At 37.1% G+C, this 27,195-nt stretch overlaps 1 protein-coding gene across 5 annotated transcripts in view; it reads left to right on the top strand.

The window, feature by feature from the left end:
* The first annotated feature begins 2,797 nt into the window (after nucleotides 1-2,797).
* Nucleotides 2,798-27,195, top strand: part of LOC140730394 (echinoderm microtubule-associated protein-like 4) — a 236,006-nt gene continuing 211,608 nt past the window's right edge. For 3 of the 5 annotated variants that reach the window (XM_073050716.1, XM_073050715.1, XM_073050713.1), the window contains exon 1: nucleotides 2,798-3,065. In XM_073050716.1, the coding sequence (XP_072906817.1) occupies nucleotides 3,041-3,065 (25 nt within the window). In that variant the 5' untranslated portion in view covers nucleotides 2,798-3,040. Of the gene's footprint in view, nucleotides 3,066-4,041; nucleotides 4,160-15,394; nucleotides 15,417-27,195 lie in introns of those variants that run through there. The other 2 variants (XM_073050717.1, XM_073050714.1) reach the window with 2 other exon arrangements.

The raw sequence follows: 27,195 nt of genomic DNA, 5'->3' as shown, positions 1-27,195 counted from the left end.
AGTCACAGCTGTAGAGCGAGTGGAGCAGTGGGCTAAGCAAACATCCCTGAGCTGTGTCAGAGTTGATTGTCAGCGAGGTGGAGATGTTATTTCCGATCTGCACAGATTGTGGTCTTCCAGTTAGGAAGTCAAGGATCCAGTTGCAGAGGTCCAGGTTCTGTAGCTTTTCGATTAGGACTGTAGGAATGATGATGTTAAGTGATGGTTTTCTAGTATTACAGTGCTTGGTCTCATTAATGCCAAAAACATACCAAACATTTCTTTCCTATAATTGTAATTTGTTTATTAATTATCAATGTTTTAGTGAGAAATATTATTAACAATGTACTGAGAAGTATCAGCAGGTTATTATACGATTATAAATTATGCATAACAGATGGGTTAGAGGTTGGGTATCTAATGGTAACAGACTCAGCTCCTGATATCCCAAGGCCTTTTCAAAACCTTAAAAAAATAAGCCAAGCATGTAATGGGACACTGTCTGAAGTAACAAGACCCAAGTGACTACAGATGCTGAAATCCGGAGCAATAAGACACAAGGGACTGCAGATGTTGGAATCTCATCTCTGTGAAATATTCTCTACTTGCCTGGACGAGAGCAGAACCAATGTTCAAGCCATTCAGCACCATGCAGCAAAAAAGCAGCCCCTTGGCAATAGCATCCCACTAACAACATACATATTCATTCCTTCTCCCACCACTGCACTGAGATTTTTGTGTTTGCACTGCTTTTACTGACCAAAGCTACTCCAAGAGCACTTTCCAGATATGCAACCTCTATCGCTGATATAGCAAGGGCAGCAGATACATGCATAATTCCACTGAATTTGCATAGTACTCTGAGTTAGAAATACCTTTCCCTGTCCTTCATTTTCACTGGGTGCATTTCCTGGAGTGCTCTCCCCAGCAGTATTATGGGGGTTCTTTCAACAGAGGGCTTAATCGGTTCCATGGTTCACCACCACCTTTTCAAAAGGGAAATGATGGACAATAATTGCTGGCCTTGCCAGTGATATTATTAAAAATTAGTAAAATTATTAAAAAACAATTTGGCTTCTTGCGCCTGCTCCACCAATCAATAAGATCAAGGCTATAAAAACCTATTATACTCCTGCTTATCAAGGCTGTTCAGCATCAGTCAAACACTAAACCTTTCAATATTAATAATTAATTATTAGCCTGCTTAGCTGACTTTATTATCGCCAGATACAAAATAAATGTGAAGATTTATGGCCAACCCTGAGTTAATAATATAACACAATGACTTGGAGTCCAAGGAAAAAGTATTTCATGATTTGGTAAAATTGCAACTTGCAATAATGGAGAAGACCCTGCAGAATAATACAATCAGCAATATGATAGCCTTTAAAAATAATAATATCGACAAAATATCAATTTACCATGCTTATCAGGCAAATGCGTCCATTGCTAATTCCCATGTGTTAGATGATGCGATTGATTTTATATTTGAATGAAACGCAGAAAAACATTAGCGATCAGCTGCGTGTGTGTAAAATAATAACTTGCAAGCTGTTCTTGGTGTGGAGCACAAAATAGAAGCAGGCTTTATGAAGCTCAAGTCCACTCTATGAATTAATAAATAACAGCTTAATATGTACCACGGCCACACTGACTGAAGATCTATCCGGACTAATCTCACTTTATTTTTGGTTTGTGGTCTTGAAGGTTGCCAATCTCATGTGCCAGTTTAAGGATTTTATTCAATATTATGAAAGTTTCTGCCTACATATGTGGCAGACCCAACTATTACTTCAGGTGAAAAAGTTTTAATCTATTACCCACTAATCTTTAATTCTGTGCTCTTCAGTATTGATGTCCCTGTTAAAACGATCATCCATTTCTATATGCTTTGTCAAAGCTTGCAGTATTATACACCTTATTTAATTTCTTCTCAATCTCCTCTGTTCAAATTGTACTGTAGATAGATACCCCATAGTTGCCATGGGATGCTGTGCCAAATGGCCAGTTTTTGCACCATATCACCTTGTATCCGAGTCAATGCCAATCTGTCCTCCTTATTAAATATTAAATATGCTTTTGCTCTCTCTATTGGTATCTCATCCAACTAGAAATGAACTTCAGCATCAACTTGAGCATTTACTTTCTTACAGTATAAAGAATTCTAATAAAGAATTCTAAGGGTTCTCAATCTCTTAGGGAAGAAATTTCTCTTCAACCTAGTCCTTGAGACAATGATACCCAGTACCAAGTTGCACATTCAAAGGAAACAGCTTTTCAGCAATCTACTCTTTCAGTCAAACCCTCTTAGAATATCATATATTTCAATGAAACACACACAAAATACTGGAGGAACTCAGCAGGCCAGGCAGCATCTATGGAAAAAAGTACAGTCAAAGTTTCAGCCCATATATGGGAGCTTGTCCCATTGCCACCTCTGGCTATAACAACCTTATTGAAGTGGGTAGTATATGGTGACATAAGCGTAATTTGGTAGAAAATTTATTTGAACTTTTGAGTTTCCAACAAGCTGGCTCTTGTGTGGTTATTCCTACTTTTAAGACATATAACCATACATCTAAAGAAAACTATAGATTTATGTTTAAGACATTTTCACATTTGAACTGAACAAGACATTAAGAACTTTATTTTCAGGGAAAAAGTAAGTTTTGAGGGTTTATGCTAAGAAAAGAATGGAGCGGGAAGAGGATGATAAACTACAATTCCCGAGAGGCATCTGGGACAAATCGGCTATTGTGTTGCGACTGCGCAGTGATGCCATTAGGCTGAACGGTGGCTGCCAAGGCGAGGCTGAGTACGAGCGCGTTTTCTTTAAGCTGGAGTTTCGAAGGGGAGGGAGGGGAAAACCGTGCGGCTGATTGACGAACCTCTCTCTGGCAAGCAAATGAAGCTGAGGCGGTGCGGGTTCCCCCGAGTGTGAAGCCGAGCGCCGTGTCCCACGAACAGGACGGGAGGAGGAAGGAATTTAAACTGAAAGATCCATCCGTAGAGCCAGCGGGCTGGGCAGGCACAGAAGCGAGGGCTCCCTCCGATCTGCGAGATGGACGGTTTCGCCGGCAGTTTGGGTGAGTTGCATGAAGGGGGGAAAAGGGAGCCGCTCCCGAAGGAATGGCCGAAATAAAGCACCCAGGGGCTGTGCGGTGAGACAACGCCATGAGCACCGCCTGCCAGGACCGGCTAACTTTGGTGTGTGTATTGTATAGTTAAATGACTGGAGTCTGCTGGCCGTGTTGGAGCCGTGACAGCTGGCGCCGAGCTGAGGGATGCGGGGAGCATGTGGTCTGCCCCTCGGCCGGTGCTCACACTGGTGTCCGGGCGGCTGCTCGCCGATTACGGCAGCGCCGGAGCCAGGAGCCCCGTCTGAGTTCGGAGCGGGAAGCGCCCCCGGGTCCTAGCGCCGAGCAGCGGGACCTCCGCTCCCACTCGCATCCAGGGAAGCCCTTGCCGCAGTCCCACAGGTGCCTCCATTGGCGGACACCTTGCCCCCGGTTCTTTCGCGAGGCATAACGTTGAATCAGATTGAGGCAGTTGCATGAAGTTGCACTTTGTTGAGAAGCGACCTGTAGCGAAACCCTAACCGATGTCTTTCGCCAAGTGGAATGTCGCAAGTCCCAGTGGCAGAGTCACTACTGTCACTGATTGACTCCAGCTAGTTTAATGTGGATCAAAACGTGATTTACGTGGCTGTAGAGTTCATTAAATAAACTAGTCGAGCTGCGGAGGGAAATACAAAATTGTATTTGGTGATTCGATTGATGATATCACAACAGCTGTGGCAGAATCATAATTCAGCTAACTTGATCGATGGCCGAGAATATTTAGGGGAAGAGCAAACTTAGTAACCTTCTGTATACACACACGAGCGTTAGGATATCATACAGGGACCTCAGAAATTTCTGTACCCAGAGAATGGTGAGAAGGTGGAATTTGCTGCCGCATAGAGTAGTTGAGGCCGATACTTTGGTATTAATGGGAAGGTCGATACGTATTTAAGTGGGTAAAGAAGCATCTGGTTCATTGTAGCTCGAATACTAATATTTGAATAATAATAATATGGGAATAAAAGGCTCGATTAGAACATGAGGACTGGTTTGGATTGATTGGACCAAATGGTCTTGTTTCTTCAGTGTCTGTGAAGTTTTCTCGTGTTTTAGAAATGGTGAGTAAACGGGCCATTAAGTGTAACAAACTGGAATCACTTAACAGTCCAAATACATCTATGTATATTGTAAAAATATATTCAATTTGATATTGATTATGAGAAGAAGCCGTGGTATATTGGGCTGATGGAGTAATGAGTATTATGTATGAAACTAAACCAGTAATCTCTCAAAAGCAATACTTAACCCCAAGGTAAGAGAACATTAAGCAAAAAAAAACCTTACAAAAGTGCAAAGGAAATACAGATATGTCCAATAGGTTAAAGTGTTATAGGAGAATGATACTTAAAGCATGTTTTTGAATTATACTACTTGTAAAGGATATGAGATCCAATAGCTATAGCTTTTAAATATCTTAGCTCTTACATTGTGTATCCTGAGAACAACATTGTAAAGGAAATATGGAATTATTGAGGATGGCTTCTAGTGAGAAAGGAAATGCCAGATTTGTTGAATGAGTGCTATGTATTTTCACACTTAAGAGAGGGGATAGAAAACAGGCTGTTTAAGGGATTTGTAAAAATCATAACAGGAAAATATGCTAAATAAAAGTGAAATCTCTAGGACTAGATGCATTTCATGATACAAATAAACTACAGATGTACTAACTGGAATTTCTTTAAAATGTCCAATACTTAGGGATTATGTGGAATTCAGATTGAAAAATTGCAAACAACTCAATTATTAAATGCTGGTAGTAGGGGGAGAGGCAATGTGTTATAGAGATTTACAATTTACCTGCAGTACCGTGTAACTGAACAGCTGGCAAAGTATCAGGTAATTGAAATATATTTGTGAAAGGAAATTTGTGTTTAACTAGTCTGGTGTAATTTTATGTGGTGTATATGAGTTTTGCTAAAATGGACCTTTAGAAATTGTTTATTAAAATTCTGCAAGAGGGATTTGGTAATATGGCCATGTGGAATTGACATTAGGTTTGAGATTGAAAAGCAGAATTTACCTTTTAAGTAATCATTTTTTAATGTGGTTTTATAGTTGGTTGGAAGTTAGAAATAACAATTCAAAGTTAACAGATTTGACCTCTGATCAGAATGTTGTGTGCTGTTTTCCAAAGATCTGGCCAAATTGGAGAATATCGAGGTCAATTTAAGGAAGTATGATAATATCCATTTTGCATCTTGAAAGGCAAATAGGAGTAGTTTCTTAATGGTGACAGGCAAGGAGATGCAGAAGAGCAAAGAAATTTGTGTGTTTGTAAATGGTATCGCTGAGCATGCACAGTAACAAAATAGGGCTAATTAAATACTTTCTGTTTTTGAGAGTCAGTGTTTAAAAATGTAATGTATCAGTTGTACTGAAACTTTGTATAAAGCATCAGCAATACTGCACTTGTTTATGGACACTAAACCAGGGGAAAGAAATACTGATTTTGAAAATGGAGTAATGCAGATTCAATATAATTTGAAAAGATAAATTGTGAATAATTCCATAATTTGTATCCTGTAGCTTGAGGGTGCGGAGTAATCAAATTGAAATGTTTCATAGCGTAGAATAGTTCCTCTGCCCAAAGAATGGAGAATGAGATGACGACTGAGAATAGGAAATGGGCAACATTGATTAAGAGAAATTATTTTTGGAATTTGTCTTCCTAATTCAGTCTCCTTTCTTCCAATTAAATAGCACAACCCGCAATTGTTTATCTTCAAGTGAAATATTGCTGTAGTGTTAGAGTTAACTTCTTTTCATTATTTTTAGTTTTTTTTCTCTACTTCTGGTAATCTGGTGTTATGAATGGATTAATGCAACATCTTCTGAATAATTGGACTAATATAAACCATATTTTTGATGAAACCATAGCACATAGTAATGGAATAAGTAATGAATATTTGTAACTTTTATAATTTAGCTGCTATGAGTTATGCCCTTTCTCAAGCTATTGCTGCCGACTTCCTTATCTTTTCCCATGATGAACTGATATTGGAACAGTGATGGCAATCATTCACAGATTCTTAAGAGTTTTTACTATGCTGTTGCTCATACTGTTATGATGCAAATCAAAAGGATAATGCAAAATATATTATGTACTGTATTGCTCATGCTTCATTTTAGTTACCTTTCTAACCAATGTGTATTTATAATTAAGACAACATTATGACGGCAACAATAATAATAGTTTATAATCTGTTATTTCAATTGTGTTTTGCTTTAATTATGCTGAAATTGCTACAATGTTCTCCAGAATGGCACCTTGCTCTATATTTAGATTGTGTTCTACCTAAATAAATCATTGACTTGTATTGTAATTAAAATGTAATATTGCTGTGGACATTAAAAAATGTTCTCTTTGAATTTGTTACATTTTTAATACTTTTTGAAGTAATCTGAATGGATTTATGTGATATTTTGTGCTTGCAAAGCTTTTTAATTAAGTTAAGACAAAGACTGTATGTATTAAATGGTGCCCTGCTCACTGATATCGATCGTATTTGTAGAACTTCAAATCAAAGCTAACTTGAGTATCTTTATTTTTCAATCATTGAAAGTCTTTGCTACTTCAAAAATGGTCAGGTTTGAAAATGTTAAAATGAAGGCTTTTCTTATATTTATACTGTTTTCAATCTGTACGATTGAAATTTATCCCCTTTGTTTCATACTTTGCATCAGATTGGCATAAGTTAAAATTGTAAGTTGCAATTACACACTAAGTGATCAGGCAAGATATTGTAAAATACTTCCATGTTAAAATTATTGAAAGTTTCTTTTTCCATTACTATCCAGCAGAATTTATAATTTGAGAGTTAAAAATGAAAGATCATTAGAGGAAGTGGGCTTCTCACAATAATTGTGGTACTTTTGACAGTCACTTAGGTTGCTTTAATTTTATTATGAGTGTGGTATGTATTATGGCTGGTAGTAAGAAGCAACAAGGCTACTAATTTTAATGTTAGAGTTCAGATGACCTCTGTGTTACTCTTGAGGAGCTTTGGTTTTCTGATTTATGATGTCACTTGAAACCAGGGAATAAATTACCGAGCCAATAAGTAGTGTCTATGCGTATGCTAGAAAGCAATAACACAGCTTGCTTGCAAAAGTAGCAGAAAAGTGAATCTGCAGTTTAAATGGTGGTTGAGCCTATTAAATCTGTAACAGCTTTGAATTTCCTGTTTAAATAAATGTCTGACAGTGAAGTTTTTTTTTAACTTGATTTAAATCTGGTGTTTCAGTTTGTACAAGCGTCAACATTTATAGCTGTAATTTACTTTACGTGGACTCCAGCTTTCATTTCCTTTTGTCTAACCCAGTTCTGCTCTCTGATAATGTGCTGAGTTGTTTGTGAAATGATATTCTTGGCTTTGGTGTTGTCTTCAGCAGTGAAGATCAAGAGTTTTACATGCTCAGAGTTGCAACAGCAAAAACAATATAATTGGTACTTTTAAAGTACCGTACACGCAGTGTAATGTGCACAGAGCTGATGAAGATTGTTATCAAATAAAGAATAATGAATTTTTACCCTGCCTAGAAAGGCACGTGACTAGAGGCTTTGTCAGAGTCTGGTTTTAAGACACCTTGTAGAAGAATGAAAGATCAGCGGTAGGATTTTTAAAACTTGGAGACAAAATGCATTGATGGAATTTAGAAAAAGAATAAGAATTTTTAAATTGTGGCAGAATTTTTAAATTCTGTAGAGTTGAAGATGGGTGGCAAGCCACGAGCGTTCGGATTAATTTAAATTTATTTAAAACAACGTCAAGAATAAAAGTTTAAATAGACAAGAAGCGCAGGTGAGGTGGGTAATATATTCTAGATGGATGGATCGTTTTATTGCAGCAGAGTTTTTTGGACATATAGTTAGCTGGGTTGTCAATCGTATCATCAAGGTTGCAAATGATTTGGCTTGTCTATAGGCAGTAACGTGGCCAGGGATTTAAGGTTCAGGCAGGGGCAACGTTCTCTGTTTTCCCATATTTATTTGTGTTAAATTTATATGCATCTAATATAGGATGTCATGTAGTATGACAAAATTGAGCTTGTGGAATTGTACTGACAAATATTTACAAAGGAGCTCAGTGTTATCACTGTATATGGAACTTGGGTTTTAAGTCAAATTGCTGAGGAAAGTGTGTGGATGAGAAACAGAAGGGATTCTTGGATATTGAGAAATAATTGTGTGGGAGTGAGGGATAATATTTGGCTATGATTTGATGAATAGGAAAAGTACAGTACAAGATCTATACCATTACCTGGTCAAAGAGGAAAAGTGTTGTAGGTGAATGCATTGGTCATGCTATGTTGAAGCTGTGTAGGTAGCTTGTGAAGAATAAAGAGTTATAGTTTCCCATAGTCATGATCATAATGTCGCTTCTGCTTTCGACAAGTGGTCAAAATGACGGTGCTGTGAAGGAAGAGGTGGGAGTGAGATGAATTGGATATTTCTTTCAGAGAATACAGTTGGCTAAATGTCCTCCCTCTGTTGCAAGATCCTTGTTTCTGGTTTACATGATCTACCCTGGACCTCACCGTCCCAGCGTGGCACATATTTTTGCGAAGTAATAGCCCTTTATACAATTTCTTTTGCATTTTTTCCTTTGAACTAAAGTTGAATAGAAAGAAATGCTGCCTACTTATTAAATGGAGAACTAGCTTTGTTCATTATGATCTTTGCTGTCAATAGAGAAACTCACTGCAGGTGAATGGGGTGGAGAAAAGCCTACAATCTCCAGATCATTAACTGGACATAGTGAATTTTGCTTGTTGCTATTTATCCATTGATGTAAGATAGTGCTTATCTTTCTTCCCCCCAACCCCCATTCCCCCAAAAAGTTATGTATCACATTGATCATGTAGTACTCTCCAGCTGCATTTGTATAGTTTGAGCAGCAGATCAAAGTGCACATTAGATTGTGGGTTTTAATTTGCATGGGATTTTTTTTTGTGTTGCCGGTTACAATGGTGGACCCTGGAAGCCAGGCTCTTGTACTCAATATTACAATTTGAATAACGTCATTGTAGTGCTAACTGTAGAGAATATATTTTCTAATTCAAATGGAAGATAATCACCTGAATGCCATAAAACAGTTTTTATTGCTCAAATTATGTAACAAGCTTCAACTCATTGATGTACCCTTATGCCATTTCTGCTAGGTCTGTGGAGAAATAGGGAAGCAGAAATCAGTGCATCAGCAACTCCTAAAAATGTAGCAGATATCTCTTCCTTTTAAGAAAATACTTGAACATACCATTAAATGAAACCACTTTTTAACTTTAGCATTTTGAGTTTATTGTACTTTTCAATAATTATTATACATCAGCAACAATGTATCAAAATATCAATTAGAATACTTTATTGTGATTATTTTTTGATTATTTTACTAAAGAGAATAGTTAATGACAAATAAGTTAGTGGTGGGGGGGAGAGAGAGAGGGAATCCTGGTAACTTGTGACTTCTGGTAAGGCTCAGCTGTGGTTATACATAAACTGTCAGCCATTATGTATTCTATTTATAACATCATCCCATGCACGTATGAATACATTATAATGTACATTCAGGGCCACTTTAAATCGTGTACATGATTTGCCGATGCATACTCCTTTCTATGAACTGCATATAGATCATAGGAGTGGACTCTAAAAAATGCTTGAAGCAGAAAAAAATAGTGTAGTGGAGATGGTTGTACCTTTCTCCACTTACAATGTAAATAATATCAATAGCTTATCTGACCATGTGGGCTTTTAAATGGACTCGCAAGAACACCTGCAATTCAGAGAAACTGGAACTGCTTTGGGTTGTTTTTTTTTGCTGCAACTGCTATATTATTTATAATGTTTATTATGCAATTTTATCTAACGGTAGTAAGTAAAAATGAAATGCATATTACCTCTTTGATGACAACTGGCGTGATTGTGGGACCAAATATTAGGATTGCATTGTGTTCCTAGTCATGAGGAATAGTTAACTTCCAGGTGAAGTATTGGATCTATGAAGAGGGAACTGGCAAGCCTTGTGTGTTTTCAGAACTTGTTAGGGGTCAAAGTGAGAGAGATCTGGCTAATCAGTAGAGCTTGTACTCGCCGTGCTGTCTCACAGATTACCTTGAGGCAGTAAGATTTAACAAAGGTGTGGAAAAGGAGTATGTGAACCAGTAAATGAAGCTTAACTTTGACCAGAACAAAAAGGAAACATGTTTAAAAAGGTGAAAAAATTAAATATGTAGGAATGACAATCAATAATTCTTCACATAATGAGTGATAAATGTGCAGTATGAACTTTATAGTAGTGCAGTAGAAAACCAAAATTGGTATCATAAAAGAAATGGTGCAGTGTTCTTTATGGAATCATTCGTTAAATAAATTGAATGCTTACAGTTATTACTTCATGACATATACAAACATTGTTGAAAATATTATTTAACAATGTTACCTTTTCTGTGAAATTCAGATTCACATAAACTTAATGCAAAACAAAGACAAATGGAAAAACCTGGAAACAGTAGATTAAGTAGAAAGAAATCAGTGTAAAGATAAATAGAACATGTTTTGTGCTGGAGATCTATCATTAGAACTGAAGAGAGAAAACACATTGTTCAAGTAGTCTTGATGAAGGGTCTTGGCCGGAAATGTTGACCGTACTCTTTTCCATAGATGCTGCCTGGCCTGCTAAGTTCCTCCAGCATTTTTGTGTGTGTTGCTTGGATTTCCACCATCTGCAGATTTTCTCGTGTTTGTGAATCTCTTTTTCCTGTTCTGATGAAATTTACTGGTTTTTCTTTTCACATGTATCATAGAAATGTATAGCACAACTCTTTATCCCACTGTACCCATACCAATCTTTTTAACCATCTTCACACACTACCTTTTCTGCGCCTTTGCTCTGAGTCCTTCTATGACTTTATGCCTCGTCTATTTAAGTACCTGTCTAAATTTACTTTGAAAATTGTATCTGATTCTACCTTCACCTCTGGCAAGGATTTGCATATCTGGTCAGGTACTGTTTGTGTCTGGTAGTGGTGAGGGAGTTAAAACTCCTTCCAATGCCCTCGTGTTTTAAGGTGAAAAGGAACTTGAAAAGGGATTTGAAGAGAATAACCGGTCCTCCTCAATATCTTGTGTATTTTCCAGTTTTCTGATTTCCAGTGTTTGTGATTTTCATAACATTGAGGAACTCCTGGTAAACTAACTTCTGAGTGTCAACGTTTTGAAGTCATCCCAGAATAAATGTTTTCTGGCTGCAAAGGTTCTTAAATGAGGTTCACCTTAAGTCATGCTCTCATAGTTTAAGATCCATGACATTCATCTCTGTAATTTTATTCAAATATCCAGGATTACTGAGATGGCAAAATGGAACATTTTCACACTGGTAAGGATGGGCATTGTTCAGAGATTTTATTTGTAAGAGGAAGTAAAGTCAAGGTGGACTAATGGATCATAAAATAATCCTGGAAATTTTACAACTCACAGGATTGTTTGGTCCATTGCTCCACTGCCAGTTGAAGAACTACATGCCACCTCATAACTATAGATTATGGCTCTTGAACATAGCTCCAGGTGCAGGAACAGTAATCACCTTTCAAACATCAGGCTCCTGAACCATCAGGGATAACTTCACTGAGCTGGCTCCGTAACTGATGGACTCACTTTCAAGGACTCCATAACTCATGTTTATAGTATAATTTATTTTCTTATTATTTTATTTGTGTTTTTTATATTTGTAGTTTGTCACCTTTTGCACATTGATTGTCAGTCTTTGTAGTTTTTCACTGAGTCTGTTGTATTTCTCTGTTCTATTGTGAATGTTTGCAAGAAAATAAATCTTGGGGTAATATTTACATACTTTACTACTCTTTTATGCAGCAAGTTCCAGATTCTTACCACAGTCTTGTTTTTTTTAAAGAAAATAATTCCTCTTCTCCCCTTTTAATCATTCTATAAATGACTTTAAATCCATGCATCCTGGTTTTTGACCCATTAGCTAAAGGAGATGTGTGCTTGTTATTTATATGGTCTTCTAATTTAATTTGTACAATTCAGTTGTCTCCTCTTGGTTTCCACTGTTTGATGCAAAATGACAATCCCAATTTATTCATATTTTCCTCAGCTATAATTCTAAGTATGTTTCATAGCAAACAATGATTATCTTAACAGGAGTTATTCCGATATTCTGAATCTTTGTTATGATAATGGAGGCAAGGTCGGTAAGCCATTCCATTCTGCAAGGCTAATCTAATGACATCATTTATAGCATGAAACTTGGAGCTTGACACCATAACAAGCAGCTGAATGATTGATCAGTGACTGGCATCTAAGCAGCTTGACCCTCAAGACAGATAACAGGCAGAATACAGATTACTCAACTTGCAGCCTTTGTACTAACAGTTTATTGCTCTATTTGGAAAAGCTGCCTTGGGTTACACAGGACATTCTCCATTACATTACATTGCTCGAGTTCCTGTGGCAGCAAAGTAATGGGTTTATTTTTAAAGAAGGGATTTTTAATCACATTTTCAGTTACACCTTGCATGGAACCATAAAATGATGCACAGGTATGTTAGAAATCAGATTGGCCATCTGTGTCTAATACTGCAATATAATTCAGATTTATTTACCTGCTTTTTTTCTCCATTTTCAACGATACCAAAATGTAACAAACAGAACTTTCTATTTGTTAATTTTATTTGATGTGAATTGCACCTTATGATTTGATCAAGATTTCATCAAGGTAAAACATTGCTTCCTTACTTTTGTGTGCCTTTCTGTAGGAATAAATGTCTCCTAGCTTTTTGTACTTGCATGCTAAGTATCCCAATCCATTTATTTTATTCCAAAATTTTGTGAAATAATTACTAAATGTTGACTTAACATATTTGGGTCCAAAGTATGTGAGTTCACATTTGCTCCATTAGGTTTATTTTTTATATACTTTTATTAACTCATTTAACCTTACTCTATACGTTAACAACCAGCTCCCACTTGCATCGTTAATTGTTCTAGTTAATAAAGTATCATTTTCAATTTAGATTTTTTTAAAATAAGCTCTCCTCCTCATTCTTAATACATATTTAAAAACAAAGTATGGTTATAAATCCCTGCATACAAATTATACTTTGATCTTTATTTGTACTTTCTCCATTCCTGCTAATTTCCAGCATATCATATGATTAGCTTTAATTCTGCAAGCGCTCACTTAGGATCATCAGGAACTCCAGCATCCCCAACCACAAACCGTTTCAGCTGGTTCTGTCTGGCATCTTTTACCAGGCATCAGATTTATCAATACACATTGGTCTGATTGCATATCTGACAGTACATGTACACAAAACAATGATGTAGATACAGTCTTAGTGTTCGGGCAATATCCTCCCACACTTCTGTTCCTTATTGCTTGTACGTAGCGATGGAAATGCAATATAAAGATTTTTACTCCCTCATGTTGTGAGATGGATGTAAGAAATAATTCTAATTCATACGGAGGCATATCAAATGTTTTCTGGAACCCATATAGATACTGTCTTTTTTATAAATGTATTCAAAAATATGATGGGTTAGTCAGACTCAAGTTAACTTTATCAAAATTGTGTTATGGGTCACTGTGATCAGGTGATTTCAGTCCTCTGTCTTCCTGTTTATTTTTAATCACTTAATTCAGCTAAAATTGATTAAAAAGTTAATTTGTGATACTAAATCTTACGCAATGGCAAGTAGTGTTAAATCATTCATGCTTAATGTAAGATTTTTCTAGTAACATTACTGTAACAATTGCCTAAAAATACTGTATTCACTCTAGAATAATTTGCAATATATGGGACAGCCTGAGTGGGGCACTTTCTATGATTGGTCAACTGAAGGAGGTGAAAAGGTGGGAGCACATAAAATTTGCGGTATCCCTGGTCAGCTTGGTTTTGATGGCTAACGACTGATGGATAGATGGCCTTCAGAACAGTAGTTTAGCAAGCACGTGAATATTAAAATGAGAAATGATGTACTTAAATTATTTGTTTCTCTTTACCATTGAAGGCACGTGGTAAATATAAATAGACTGTGCTTTGCCCAACCATATGACCTGATAAATCTGTCTACAAGTTGACCAGTCAGCTTCACTTGTAGACAGATTTATCATATCACGTGCTTGACTGGGGAGAGGCTATTTATACATCTAGTAGTGTTTTATCAATTTGACTAGGTAAAATTAGGGTGGACAAGAAATTCAGCATTAAGCAAATCTCAAGAAAAAATGGTAATAGTTTTGTTATTTATGGAGTTGGATTTTTATTTCCATTGTTATTTCTTAGGACAAGTGTGCTTTTTTTTCTTAAACAAAAATGCTTTGGCTTTGTGGAGAAATGTTGATTCTGTGATTTCCAGCAGACTATCCTTTAAATCTGATATTCATTCTTCATTTCATAATTGATTTTAGTTGAATTATGTAGCATCAAAATTTGCTGATACAAAATATCACAAAAGGGCAAATATTATTTAGGAGGCAATTGAGAAGGATTGAGAGAAACTTGGCACTAATGTGTTGATTGACAAATGACCTTTAATGCTTATAAATACTAAGGTAATGTACTTTGGCATGAAGCTCAACTTGCAGCAGGCAATTTCATTTAGGAGTACTTCAACATTAAAGGTGTCTACATGATGAGGTCAAATTTCTATTAAGCAAAAAGTGAAAAAGTGCATTTCCACTTATGTGGATCAGTTAATTGTGACTGATTATATACCTTCCAGTCAGGAAAATTCAGTCCATTTTGGGAAGTTATCCTATATGCTTTAAGAGTTGTTAATCTGTTTATCCCTGTGATTCTGTCACTCTTATTGATTTATTTAGAGATATCGTGCAGAACAGGCCCTTCTGGTCCACCAAGCTGCACTGTCTATCAACTCTAACATAATCACAGGACAATTGACAATGATCAATTTACCTACTAACTGGTACGTCTTTGGACTTTGGGAGGAAACTGGAGCGACCGGAGGAAACCTTGTCATTGTATACTAATAACCATTTCTAAAATAATTTATCTTCCCTGATTTTAGCGTTTTTGTAGGAGATCTTTAAAAAAACAACACTGAAATTCCGGAAAAGTTATTTTTCCTGTTTTATTAATGGTGAATGCCAGTCCATAAAGTATTTTCTGTTTCTGGAGTGAGGACAATACCTGACGAAGTAAAAAAGTGTTTTGATTTTAATTTTTTGTTAATCTCTTTATTGAAATGATAAGCACCTAATTTTGAGTTAATTTTCTCCTCAACAGTTCAAGCAGTATCTGTGGAGAGGAAGTTAACAGTTCAGTTGATGCTAAGTAAGTTTTGTTCATGATTCAAGTTGAAGAGAAGGAAAATTAATTTTGTTGTTGGTTGTCTGTTTTCCTCGAGAGTTTCCTTCTTTTTGCCTTTGTACCCTCGTACTGTACTCTTACAATCTAGTATTTTCCCCTGCATTCACCATACGTTTCTGTAGCTGGTTATCTGCTCAACCAAACCGTGTCTCCGTCTGTGAGAGCCCAGTCCCAACAAAGTTATTACAGTCTGTGTCACACTGGCTACTTGTCTAGTGCACTCCTTTTCTCTGCTCACTCGTACAAACAGCACTGACAAATGGATATGCTGGACGAATGGTTTAGCCATTCACTGACATATTTAATCAGACTATGTAAGGAAATATTGGACAAAGCTCTTGCTTTGTAAAAATTCCTTACTATTCTATGCAAGTCATTATAAAATGCAAAGAAAATATTGGAAACTACTTTGGGAACATAAAGGAAAGCAGGAGTAATGAGTTTACTCCATTCATTAAGATTGTGGCTGATGTAATATTTACAATTTCTTGCCTGTTCCTCTTCCCTTGATTTGCTTTTTAGTACGGTATGTTAAAGGCTGAGAAATATGCTTCAACCTTTAATATATAAAGTGCTTTGTTCTCCAATAGCAGTTATATGACACCTTACAGGATATCTTTTGGAAATATTAAAAAATCTATTGTTTCTCCATTGGTATGTATTTACTTGTAATATCCTCAAAACTTCAATAAATTTATTAGATACATTTCTCCATTCTAAACTATGTGCAAATCTAATCCCTTGAATCCTTCACTCCATCTTGATAAAGTCTAAAGGAAATTCTTTTGGACCAAATTTATATTGCCAGTTTTCTGACAGTCCAGCTTTAACCCTGAGCTCACATCTTTCAGTGATTTCTCTTTGTTCTTGTCTTTCCCTCTCCAAACTTTCTTTGCCCATGATGACCTCTTGTTCCGTTTATCTGCTCCCTGTAAAATGCTAGCCACTGGCTTCTTTTGTAGCCCATACTTAGCTGAGAAAGTTAACATGTTTCTCTCCTTGGGTACTGCATCCCCCTTTCATTCAAATCTATTACTATTTATCCAAGCTAATGTTAATCTATAGTTATTTTGTATAATAATTTTTTTAATGCGTCTTAACTAATTCCTTATCAAAATGCAGATACTTTCCCCTGCTTCCACATGCATCTGGGGCTGGGGGGGCGCCAGTTGTGGTGAAGACTCATCATCTTTCTCAAACAGATTTTCCTTTCTCAGAAAATTGTAACCTGATCACGCATAATGTGGCATTAGTGAGTCCTTTAAAATGGATTCCAGAAGCTTGGTGATAATAAAATTGCATTACCTGATTGAAAGTTCTATCTCAAGTCGAATGTTACTCTTTAATAACCTTTGAAACTGAGAAAATTTTGTGATATTTCAATGAATGTGACAATTATCTTTGTAGCCACTTTCCAGTGATATTAATTAATCTTTACTAAAGATTACTTAAGTTCCCGACTGAGTGATAACTAAGTTGTTTCTTCTGCCTTTTTTCCATAAAAACACCGTAATTTTTCTTTGCTACTCTTTTCCTTTTTATAGGGTAGCAGAAGAGTTCACACTCTTTATACTTGCTAATTTATTTTCTTGCTATTTTCTAACACTTTCCCTCCACATCTGTTACTTTCAGTCTCCAGGCTTACTGTAAGGGAAAAATTGTAAGCCACTTTTAATCTTGTATCATCCTTGGATGGATCATGTTTCCAATGGAATTTTTATTTCTCAAATTTTTTAAAAGAATTAGTGAAGTATTTCTTTGAATGTATGTCATTGTTTTAACTATTAGGAATCTTAAAAATCTGCTTCATCATTTCTCCTTCATACGACCATAAGAGGTAGGAGCATAATTAGACCATTTGGCCCATCGAATCTGCTCCAGCATTTCATCATGGCTGATCTATTTTCCCTTTCAGCCTCTATCTCCTGCCTTCTCCGCATAACTTTTCACACCCTGACTAATCAGGAACCTATCAACCTGCACCTTAAATCCACCTAATGACCTAACGTTCACAGTGACCTGTGGTACAAATTCCACAGATTCACCACTCTCTGGCTAAAGAAGTTCCTCTTCAGATCTGTTCTAAATGGCCATCCCTCTATTCTGAGACAGCGCTCTCTTGTCCTACACTCTCCCATGTTAGGAAACATCCTCTCCATATCCAGTCTTTCAACACCTTTCAACATTCTATAGCTTTCAATGAGATTTCCCTTTCCTCCTTCTAAATTCTGGTAAGTACAGTCCCAGGGCTCTCAGACATACTTCGTACGATAACACTTTCATTCCGTGAACCTCTTCTGAACCCTCTTCAATGTCAGCATATTCATTCTTGGATAAGGGACCCAAAACTGCCCACAACACTCCAAGTGTGGTCTCACCAATGCCTTATAAAACCTCAGCATTACATCCTTGCTTTTATGTTCTAGTGCTTCGAAATGAATGCTAACATTGCATTTGTCTTCCTTGCCATTGACTCAAAGTTGAAGTTAACCTTTAGTCCTGTACAAGGACTCTCAAGCCCTCTTGCACCTCTGATTTCTGAATTTTCTCCCCATTTAGAAAATAGACTATGCCTTTATTGGTTCTATCAAAGTGCATATGACCATACATTATCCTACAATGTATTCCATGTGCCACTGCTTTGTCCATTTTCCTAATCTGTCCAAATCCTTCTGCAGGCTCCCTGCACCCTCCACATAACCTGCTCCTCCGTCTACCTTTGTATCATCTGCAAACTTTTGTCATCCAAATTGTTGATTTATGACTGCCTCAACACTGATCCCTGCTGATTACCATTACTCACCAGCAGCACCCCAGAAAAGACCCCACCTTACACTTCACCTCATCCCCCTGACTGTAATTTTGCTGTATCATCTGCCTGTTCTTCCTCTGTCTCACAACACACTGCATCTAGTCGTATACCAATGGCACCATCCTTGGCCCTTTCACTCTGATTCCTAACCCCCTGCCAATTTAGTTCAAACCATCCCAAACAGCTCGTAGCACGACAACTTTTGAGTTTGGGTTACAATGTCTAGGATTCCTACATGAAAATGATGTGATATAATTGTAATCTTATTACCATTAACTGCAGAGCTTAATTGTGATATATTCAAAAGTTCAAAGTAAATTTATTATCAAATTACATATGCGCCGCCATATACAACCCTGCGATTCATTTTCTTGCTGACATACTCAGTAAATCCATAATAGAATAATCATTTAAAAAAATCATGCAAGATCACCTTGGCATTCAACCCGTGTGCAAAAGACAGCAAATAGTGCAATTACAAAAAAAAATAGTAATAAATATCCAATATATATCAAGACCGGGAAGCTGAAAAGACTTTCAAGGTGAGCTCATTGGTTGAGAGAATATTGCGATGATGGGGCAAGTGAAGTTATCCCTTTTGGTTCAAGTGCCTGATGGATGAGAGGTAATAACTTCCTGCACCTGGTGGTGAGTCCTGAGACTTTTGTACCTTCTTCCTTGTGGTAGCAATGAGAAGAGTGCATGTTCTGGGTGGTGAAGGTCCTTGAGGATAGATACTGCTTTTCTGCAACTATGTTTTGTGTAGATGCTCTCAGTTGTTGAGAGGGCTTTACCCGTGATGGACTGGGCTGCATCTAGTACTTTTTGTTGAATTTTCCGTTCAAGCACATTGATGTTTCTATGACGGGCTGCTATGTCGCTTGTCAATATATTCTTCACTACAAAACTATAGCAGTTTGTCCAAGTTTTAGATGTCATGCCGAATCTTCACAAGCTCGTAATGAAGTAGAGATGCTGCAGTGCTTTCTTTGTAAATGGACTTCTGTGCTGGGTCCAGGACAGTTCCTCTGAAATAATAACACCAAGGAATTTAAAGTTGCTGATCCTCTGACAGGACTGGCTCATGGAACTTCGGTTTTCTTCTCCTGAAGTCAATAATCAAGTTCCTTAGTCTTGCTGATATTGAGTGAGAAGTTTTTTTATGGCACTGTGGTGAACTACATATACCTGTCTGGACTGCTCCTGTGGCTCCTCCCACAGACCCCCTGCTGACTGCTCCTATGGCTCCTCCCACAGACCCCTGCTGACTGCTCCTGTGGCTCCTCCCACAGACCCCTGTATAAAGGCGACTGAGGCCTGTTGACCAGCCTCATTCCCCAGGATGTAGTGTTGTTCATTCTTCCAGTCAATAAAAGCCGATACCTCGCTTCCTAAGTCTCAGCGTGAGTTATTGATGGTGCATCAGGCACCACTCAGCCAGGTTTTCAATCACCCTCCGATATGCTGGTTTATCACCCCTTTTGATTGGACCTATGGCAGTGGTGTCATCGGCAAATTTGAATATGGCATTAGAGAATTGGGGCCTCTCAGCCCCATGATCTACATGCATTACACTTGTGACTAAGTACATAGCCTTGTGGTGTACCTGTGCTGATGGAGATTGTGCCAATCTGAACTGACTGGGGTCTGCAAGTGAGGAATTCCAGGATCCAGTTTCTGAAGAAGGTGATGAGGCAAAGGTCTTAGAGCTTCTGGATTAGTTTTGAGGGGATGATGGTATTGAATGCTGAGTTGTTGTCGATAAAGAGCATCTTGATGTACATATCTTTGCTGTCCAGATGTTCTAGCGTTGAGTGAAGAGCCAATGAAATGGCATCTGCTGTGACCTGTTGTTCCGGTAGGCAACTTGGAGCAGATCCAAGTCCCTTCTCAGGTTGGAGTTGATGTGTTTCATCACCAACCTCTCCAAGCACTTCGTGACTCTGGATGTAAGTGTTACTGGAGAATAGTCACTGGTGCAGTTTGCTGTGTTCTTTTTACCCACAGCACAGTATAATTGAAGCCTGCTTGAAGCAGGTAGGTTTCTCAAACTGCCAAAGGGAGAGGTTAGAGATCTCGGTGAACACTCCAGGCAATTGATCAGCACAGGGTTTCAGTACTTGGCCAGGTATTCTGTCTGAGCCAGACGCTTTTTGTGGTTTCACCGTTCTGAAGACTGAACCACCGGATCATCATGGGTTACGCAAGTTCCTGAAGTTTCTTCCATGTTTTGATGGTTATTTCTTTTGGCTGTCAATCTCCTACCTGCGGCTAAGGGATTGCTTCGAGTCAGTGGACTGGGCTGTGATTAAGGACTCGTGGTGTATTCACTCAGATTCACAGATGAGTCCTTAATCACAGACCAGTCCACTGACTCGAGGCAATCCCTTAGCTGCTTCTCTGCCTCCTGCGACCAATTTTTTGTTGTCTTAATCTGTGGAGCTTTGCTCTTGAACCTCTGATTGTATGCAGCTAGGAGACTGACGGTCAAAGGAACTGATTTATCAAAATGCAACGTGGGCATGGAACAGTAGGAAAACCTGATGTTAGTACCAGTAGTAGTCTAGTGTTTTGGGACCTACAGGTTATATGCTGGTGGTAATTGGGCAATGTTTTCTTCAAACAATTCTGTCTGAAGTCCACAACTATGATTTGGAATGCGTCGGAATAGACTGTTTTTTGTTTGGAGACGCTATCACTTCCACAGTCCACTATCTTGTATTAGATTCCCCCCCCCCTTTAATCTCTTCCATCTATCACCTCTCGACTGCTCAATTTATCTCCCCCCACGCTTCCACCCATCTTCACCCTTACCTGGTCAAACCTATCACCTGCTAGCTTGAGCTCCTTCCCTCCCCCATCTTTTTATTCTGCTTTCTGCTCCTTCCTTTCCAGTCCCAATGAACGTCTTGTATCAGTTATGATCTGTATTTTGATGCCTCTCCAGGAATTCTGCATATCCTTGCTTTGTTGCAAAGAATATAATTTGAAAGTCAAACTTCGCAACATTGAGCATTTTATAGTGGACATCAAATCTTTTCGTGCACTGTATTGGGACAGTGTTTATTTTCAGAAGGACATGAATGCCTTTCTTGGACCAAAAGGACAACAGTTATGTTTAAGAATGTGATTATATGGATCTGTAATAGGTCTGTACCTGTAACATTAATCATTTTGCATCTTGTTACTGTTTTTCCTTTGTACTACCACATTGTGTAACTGGGATGAAATGATCTGCATGGTTGGTATATGTGAAAATAGTAAACCAATTTAGCAATTAATTCGAAAAGGCTAAAGAAGTCATGAAGCTAATCTGATAGTAAAGTTTGGATGAAGCAGTCCTTTGTGTCATTTGAACCAGAAAATTGAAATCATTCAGATGATTTGGTTTCTATAATATATGATCAATGTAGTGGTTGGTTTCAGTTTGCAACATCATTGGAAATGAAATGTGTTTGAGCCACTTTGGCTGTGCTATCTGAGGAAATCATGATTCTGGTTTTCAATGACAGCAATCAATTGATTTAATCTAGGACTTTATTAAACATTGTCTAACAATTTCTAGTTATTAGTTTCAGATATGGCTTGTTAGTATCACTATTAACTTTAAATTTTTTTTTATTGAATTTTCAAATAGATTACAGAAAGAAAAAAAAATTATCAACCCCACTATTAACTTTGAGCACATTCAGTCATTGCTATGCTGTTGTGGTCAAGTGATCTCCCTTGAGGAATATCTGGCAGTTGGATATTTTATATTATTGCTGAGCATCTATATTGTTCATCTGAAAATCATCAGGTTTCATGCCTTTTGCATAAGAGATCCACTTTTCTGTCATTGAGCAATTATGGCTAGTCATACTGAAAAGTTGTTATTCATAATACATTTTAATATTTAGAATCTTAATGCATTTTGACACTGTAGAGAGTTGGTACATATAGCTAGGTAAATGATAGAATATTACATTTGAATTCTGATTTAAAATTGAGATAGAAATTATTTTGATGATCATTATTTAATATAGTAGTCACCCACAGGGCAGATTAATAGTTATGTGAATCAGGGAATCATTTCTGTCTGTTTGAAAGAAAAAAATAATTAAATTTGTCAGTATTTTTCCTTAAACAGTGATTTCCACTATGCCAGATAACAAACTTTATTTCAATATTCTTAAATTGCCTAAATCAAATTAAACATTTTGTATTAATCAGAGGTTTATTTTTATTTTTGGGGATTTGTTACCTGTCTTTGGTCCCAACTTCTTCACATACTACCCCTCACTCTACCATCGCTCCTTCCCAAGCCATGATGTTAGTATTTTAATATGTGTGAAGCATAAATTGCTGGAATGTGCTTCTAATGGCAGAGCTCCAAGATTCCAAGTGTCTGTGCAATTTCCTTTCCCTTTAGTGTGTTATTCAGTGACAAAAGATGTTTTTACAACTTATTGTAATATTTTGATACCTGACAAATGCTAGGAAATAGGCTGGGAGATGCAGCTTTTATAACATCTGTAACTGAGTGCATATTTAATCATGATTTTGCTGTGCTATATCTGTTGTAATTTTATTAATATTCTATTCAAAATTATTGCTTCTTTCGAAATAACAATCTTCTGTTTTGCTGTTCTGTATTATGCTTTGGATAAGCTTTATTATGTTGATTGTATAAATATAAGGTTTCAAAGGTACATTGAATGTCAGGGAAATGTATACAATATACATCCTGAAATGCTTTTTCTTCGCAACCATCCACGAAAACAGAGGAGTGCCCCACAGAATGAACGACAGTTAAGTGTTAGAACCCCAAAGTCCCCCCCCCCAGCTCCCCTCCCTCCTGTGCGTAAGTGGTGGCAAGCAACATGTTATTAAGTTAGTAATTTAGATAAGCCAACTTTTACAATTGTGGCAATATAAGGTTATCTATGTTCGTTTTTTTTGTTCAATATTGTAGAAGGTTGCTGAGTGCACTAATGAGATATGTTAAAGAAGTTTAATTACTTGAGTATAATCACTACTTTGTTTTCTGTTTATAAGTGCGAAGTCCTTCATCTGACGTTCTCAATTCATCAGAAAATTTATTTTGTATAATTAGGAAACTCTCAGTAATTTCAGCTTGTTAGTGCTTTTAAGATGTATGTTCGTCCTGAAAGTAAAATGTTGATGAAATAATGGACCAGAATTTGCAGTAAGTAATGAGGTATCTACAGTTGTTGCTAACCTGCATGATGAGTCTCCATTCGGGATTTCCTGCTTGAAGCTTTCCAGTCATCTTTTGAATACCCTATACCACGACAAGTCTTTTTGCGAATAGCAGTCATGAGGAGGAAACAAGCTTGAAACTTTTGGCCTGTAGCAAACCATGTGTTCAGCTTGGTTGGTATCAAAGTAAACTAATCAAACTTATTTTTTTGGAAAAGAAACACAGATGTTCTTGAAATCTAGCAAGTTAAAAGGAGTCCAGATTCAAAATGCAGCTGGGAAGTTCATGTGCCAGCATTTTCACAGGTGTAGCTCCATTTTTCTGTAAAACAAAGGCCATATACTTAACAATAGATTGTATTACCAAGAAACATTTTTTGCATTAATTCACAAATGACTATTCAAAAGTAATTTTTGATTGCGGCGCCTGATGACCTTTTCATTCTAAATTGAAAATACTTGCTGACTTTGTTGTGAAGTTGGATCAAATTATTTGAGAAATGATGCAAATTGATAATTATCTGTGAATAATTCAGGCTGATTAATTGCCAGCATTTAATAGGCTATCATATCACCACTGTCTTCTTTTGCTTCATGATATTCTGCAACCATTGATTCTAATTAATTGGTTTACTGCAGACCCAATCTAAGTGAAAGCCACAAAAGATGGACTCACTTTAAAGGACTCTTTATCTCATGTTCTTATTCATTGCTTATTTAATATATTACTTTTTTCTTTTTGTTTTTACAGTTTGTTATACTTTGCACACTGATTGAATGCCCAGGTTGGTGTGGTCTTTCATTGATTCTATTATGATTATTTTTCTACTGCAAGAAAAGTAATTTCAGGTGACATATATGTACTTTGAACCTTGAAAACAAGTGTGAAACAAAACTTTCATTGCCCTGAGAAACACATACAAAATACTGAAGGCAATTTGTAAGACTTGCATCCCATGTATTGACGAACAATTATATATTTTCAGCTCCATTTTGAAGGCTACGTTGTTCACATGTAATAACAGGTGCCTGATACAATCTCTATTTTGACCTCTACCATCAGAGGTGGGTAGTAAAAATTATTCCAGGGTATTCTCAAGCCACATTTGAAAGTATGTAATATCCTGGCAGACTTCTGGGTATCTCTGGCCCCAGATCTCTTAAAGTAGAGAAGGTTTAGATCAAGGAGTTCAGGCATTGGAGAACTCGGATGTCCAACTGAAATGAAGAAAGGAGTGGCCTACCTTAGAATATGATCCTAACCAATTCTATATGGCCTGACCGTTTGTAGAAGAGTCTGCAGTTCTTGTATTAGCCTCATTTGCCACCTCTGAACCGAAAGGATTGAAGTAGAGAAAATCTTCCCTGATCTTGGATGATAAATATAGAAGAAGGCAGTTGGCTTCAGCTTACAACCATCAAGTTCTTCACGTGCTTTAGTATTTACAGGAGTTGCTTTCTCTTGTAAGATGTCTTTGGACCATGTATCTTTTGTAGTTGGAAAAATAATGAAAGTGTTCTTGATGGATATTTATTTCTAGTCAGAGCTGTTTGTTGTGTATTTTAAAAAAATACGATGAGTACATGAGAAAATGTTTTTGAGATCAACGAATTAATGCTCCTGAAATTTGAAGAACACATTGAGAATTGCTGTGAAATTTTAAATCTTCCCAAATCTTGCAAAGTTATTTCTGATAGAAAAGTATATTAAGGTAAATTTATTTAAATAAAACAGAAATATGTTCTGTGCCCATTGTGCCTGTATAAGGCAATTGGGGTAGCAAAGGCAGAGTGGATTTAAGGACACAAGGGTTTATTTCTTTTATTGTTTATGTCATTTTGCTTTGGGTTTGGTTTCACAGTTGGAAACTATTTTATTTACTGTTAAGACTTAATTGAGTACTGAAGACCATGGTTTTCTATCATGAACATAGTAAAATCTTTAATCTTGAAGGTCGGTGAAAAAAGTGCCAAAGTGCTAAGCCCTTTTGAGCTACAGTGGATTGCGGTTAATTGGGCCATTGGTTAATTTGGGACAACTGTTAAAGAATGAAAACTAATGGAGAAAATTACTGGGATTCCCTTAGTTTATTTGGGACACCCATGCTGCTTAATTAGGGCAGGAGACTTGACGAACAAGTTCTGACTAACATCAACACGTACAAACGAAGGGTCTCGGCCTGAAACGTTGACTGCTCATTTCAACGGATGCTGCCCGACCTGCTGAGTTCATCCAGCTTGTTTGTACGTGTTGATTTGACCACAGTATCTGCAGTGTACTTTGTGTTTGTGTCTGACTAGCATCAGTTGTGCTCACTTGTTTGGTCATTAAAAGCAACATTGTGCGTAGAGCGAACAGTTTATATATAGCGTTGTGGCATGTGTTTGTGTTGAAATTCAGTGATTTTTTTTGTTACCGATAGTTGGCGAGAAATAAGCAGTTTAAGATAATTCAGAATTGTATTGCTCCCTGCAGTTTCAGGCATTCAGGCTTCGAGATGCTGGGAGTGAAAATGAAACAATTTCACTACTTCAAGTTGGGAACTATGAAGAATTTGAAAGGCCAGTCATCTTGAATGTGACATTGAAAACGAAGATTTGCAGCATGCAGTAATCGATAGCATTGCTTGAAGGCAGTCCATTATCTTCACTCAGTGTCTGTGCTGAGTTTGTTCATTGCACGCAGTAGATGAATTCCTCCGTCACTTACTATTGGAAACAAATACAGTTTTATAGTACTTAGTACTATTGATAATATTCTAATTTGTTATGTATTTAATTTAAATGCATTATTTGTAACCTAGTTTGCCTTTTTAACTATTTCCATGAAACTTTGACTAATTGGGGCAGCTGCTTAATGGGGTGAAAATGTATTGACTGGTTCCTATGTGTCGCAACTGGAACCCATTAAAAATTATATTTCTTTAGTCTCTGTTTGCTTTAATGATAATTATTAATGGAACTGTGTTTTGTATTGGAAACGACCAATGTGTTATGAACATACTTCATCTTGTTTTGCAATAAATCTTCAAAGTTTTAAATCTTGTACCAATATACAGTTTCCTAATTCAATGCTAAACGAGCTTTGATATAGTGACCCTTCTAGTAGTTCAGAGCTCATGCTGGATATTGCAGTTAAGTTGCCTGCAGCAAATTTTAAAGTAGATAATACCTGATGATCACCTCTCGTTTTTTTATCTTTTATGAGGCTCTTTGTTTAATTATGACTGGAACATCCAATGGAACAAATGAATCTTTTGTCATTAGGGAAATGTCAATGTTTCTTTATTGATAGAGAATGTATGCTTATTCCATTGTATCTGCCATGGGAGATCATCTGAGTGAGAGGAAGATTAGGAAATGTATTCCTGAGTCAGCTGGAAGTGGGGGGGGGGGGGGTTACCGTCTGAGTCATTCTTGGCATATAGATATGGTGATATTGCTGCAAGAGTTTCTTGGAGCAGTGTCATCTTCAGATCTTGCAATGAATGTAATGTCATTAGTAACAACTGGTTATAAACAATGGTATGTACTTTATAAAGTCACTGTGAGGATGACCACTGTGGACTGTAAATTTGTAGTTCTGTTTGTATCTGCTCAGACAAAAGTCATAGCCTGTGGCCATCTACTGTGAGATTTGGACAACATTTTGGTTTGAGGTGCTAGCTGATCACTAATGTTGGAGCTGTACCAGAAATAAGATGTATCTATCTACAGCAAAATAGTGAC

The sequence above is a fragment of the Hemitrygon akajei genome, chromosome 7 (genome assembly GCF_048418815.1).
Source record: "Hemitrygon akajei chromosome 7, sHemAka1.3, whole genome shotgun sequence".
NCBI lineage: Eukaryota > Metazoa > Chordata > Chondrichthyes > Myliobatiformes > Dasyatidae > Hemitrygon > Hemitrygon akajei.
This window is presented reverse-complemented; position numbering and strand designations above follow the sequence as displayed.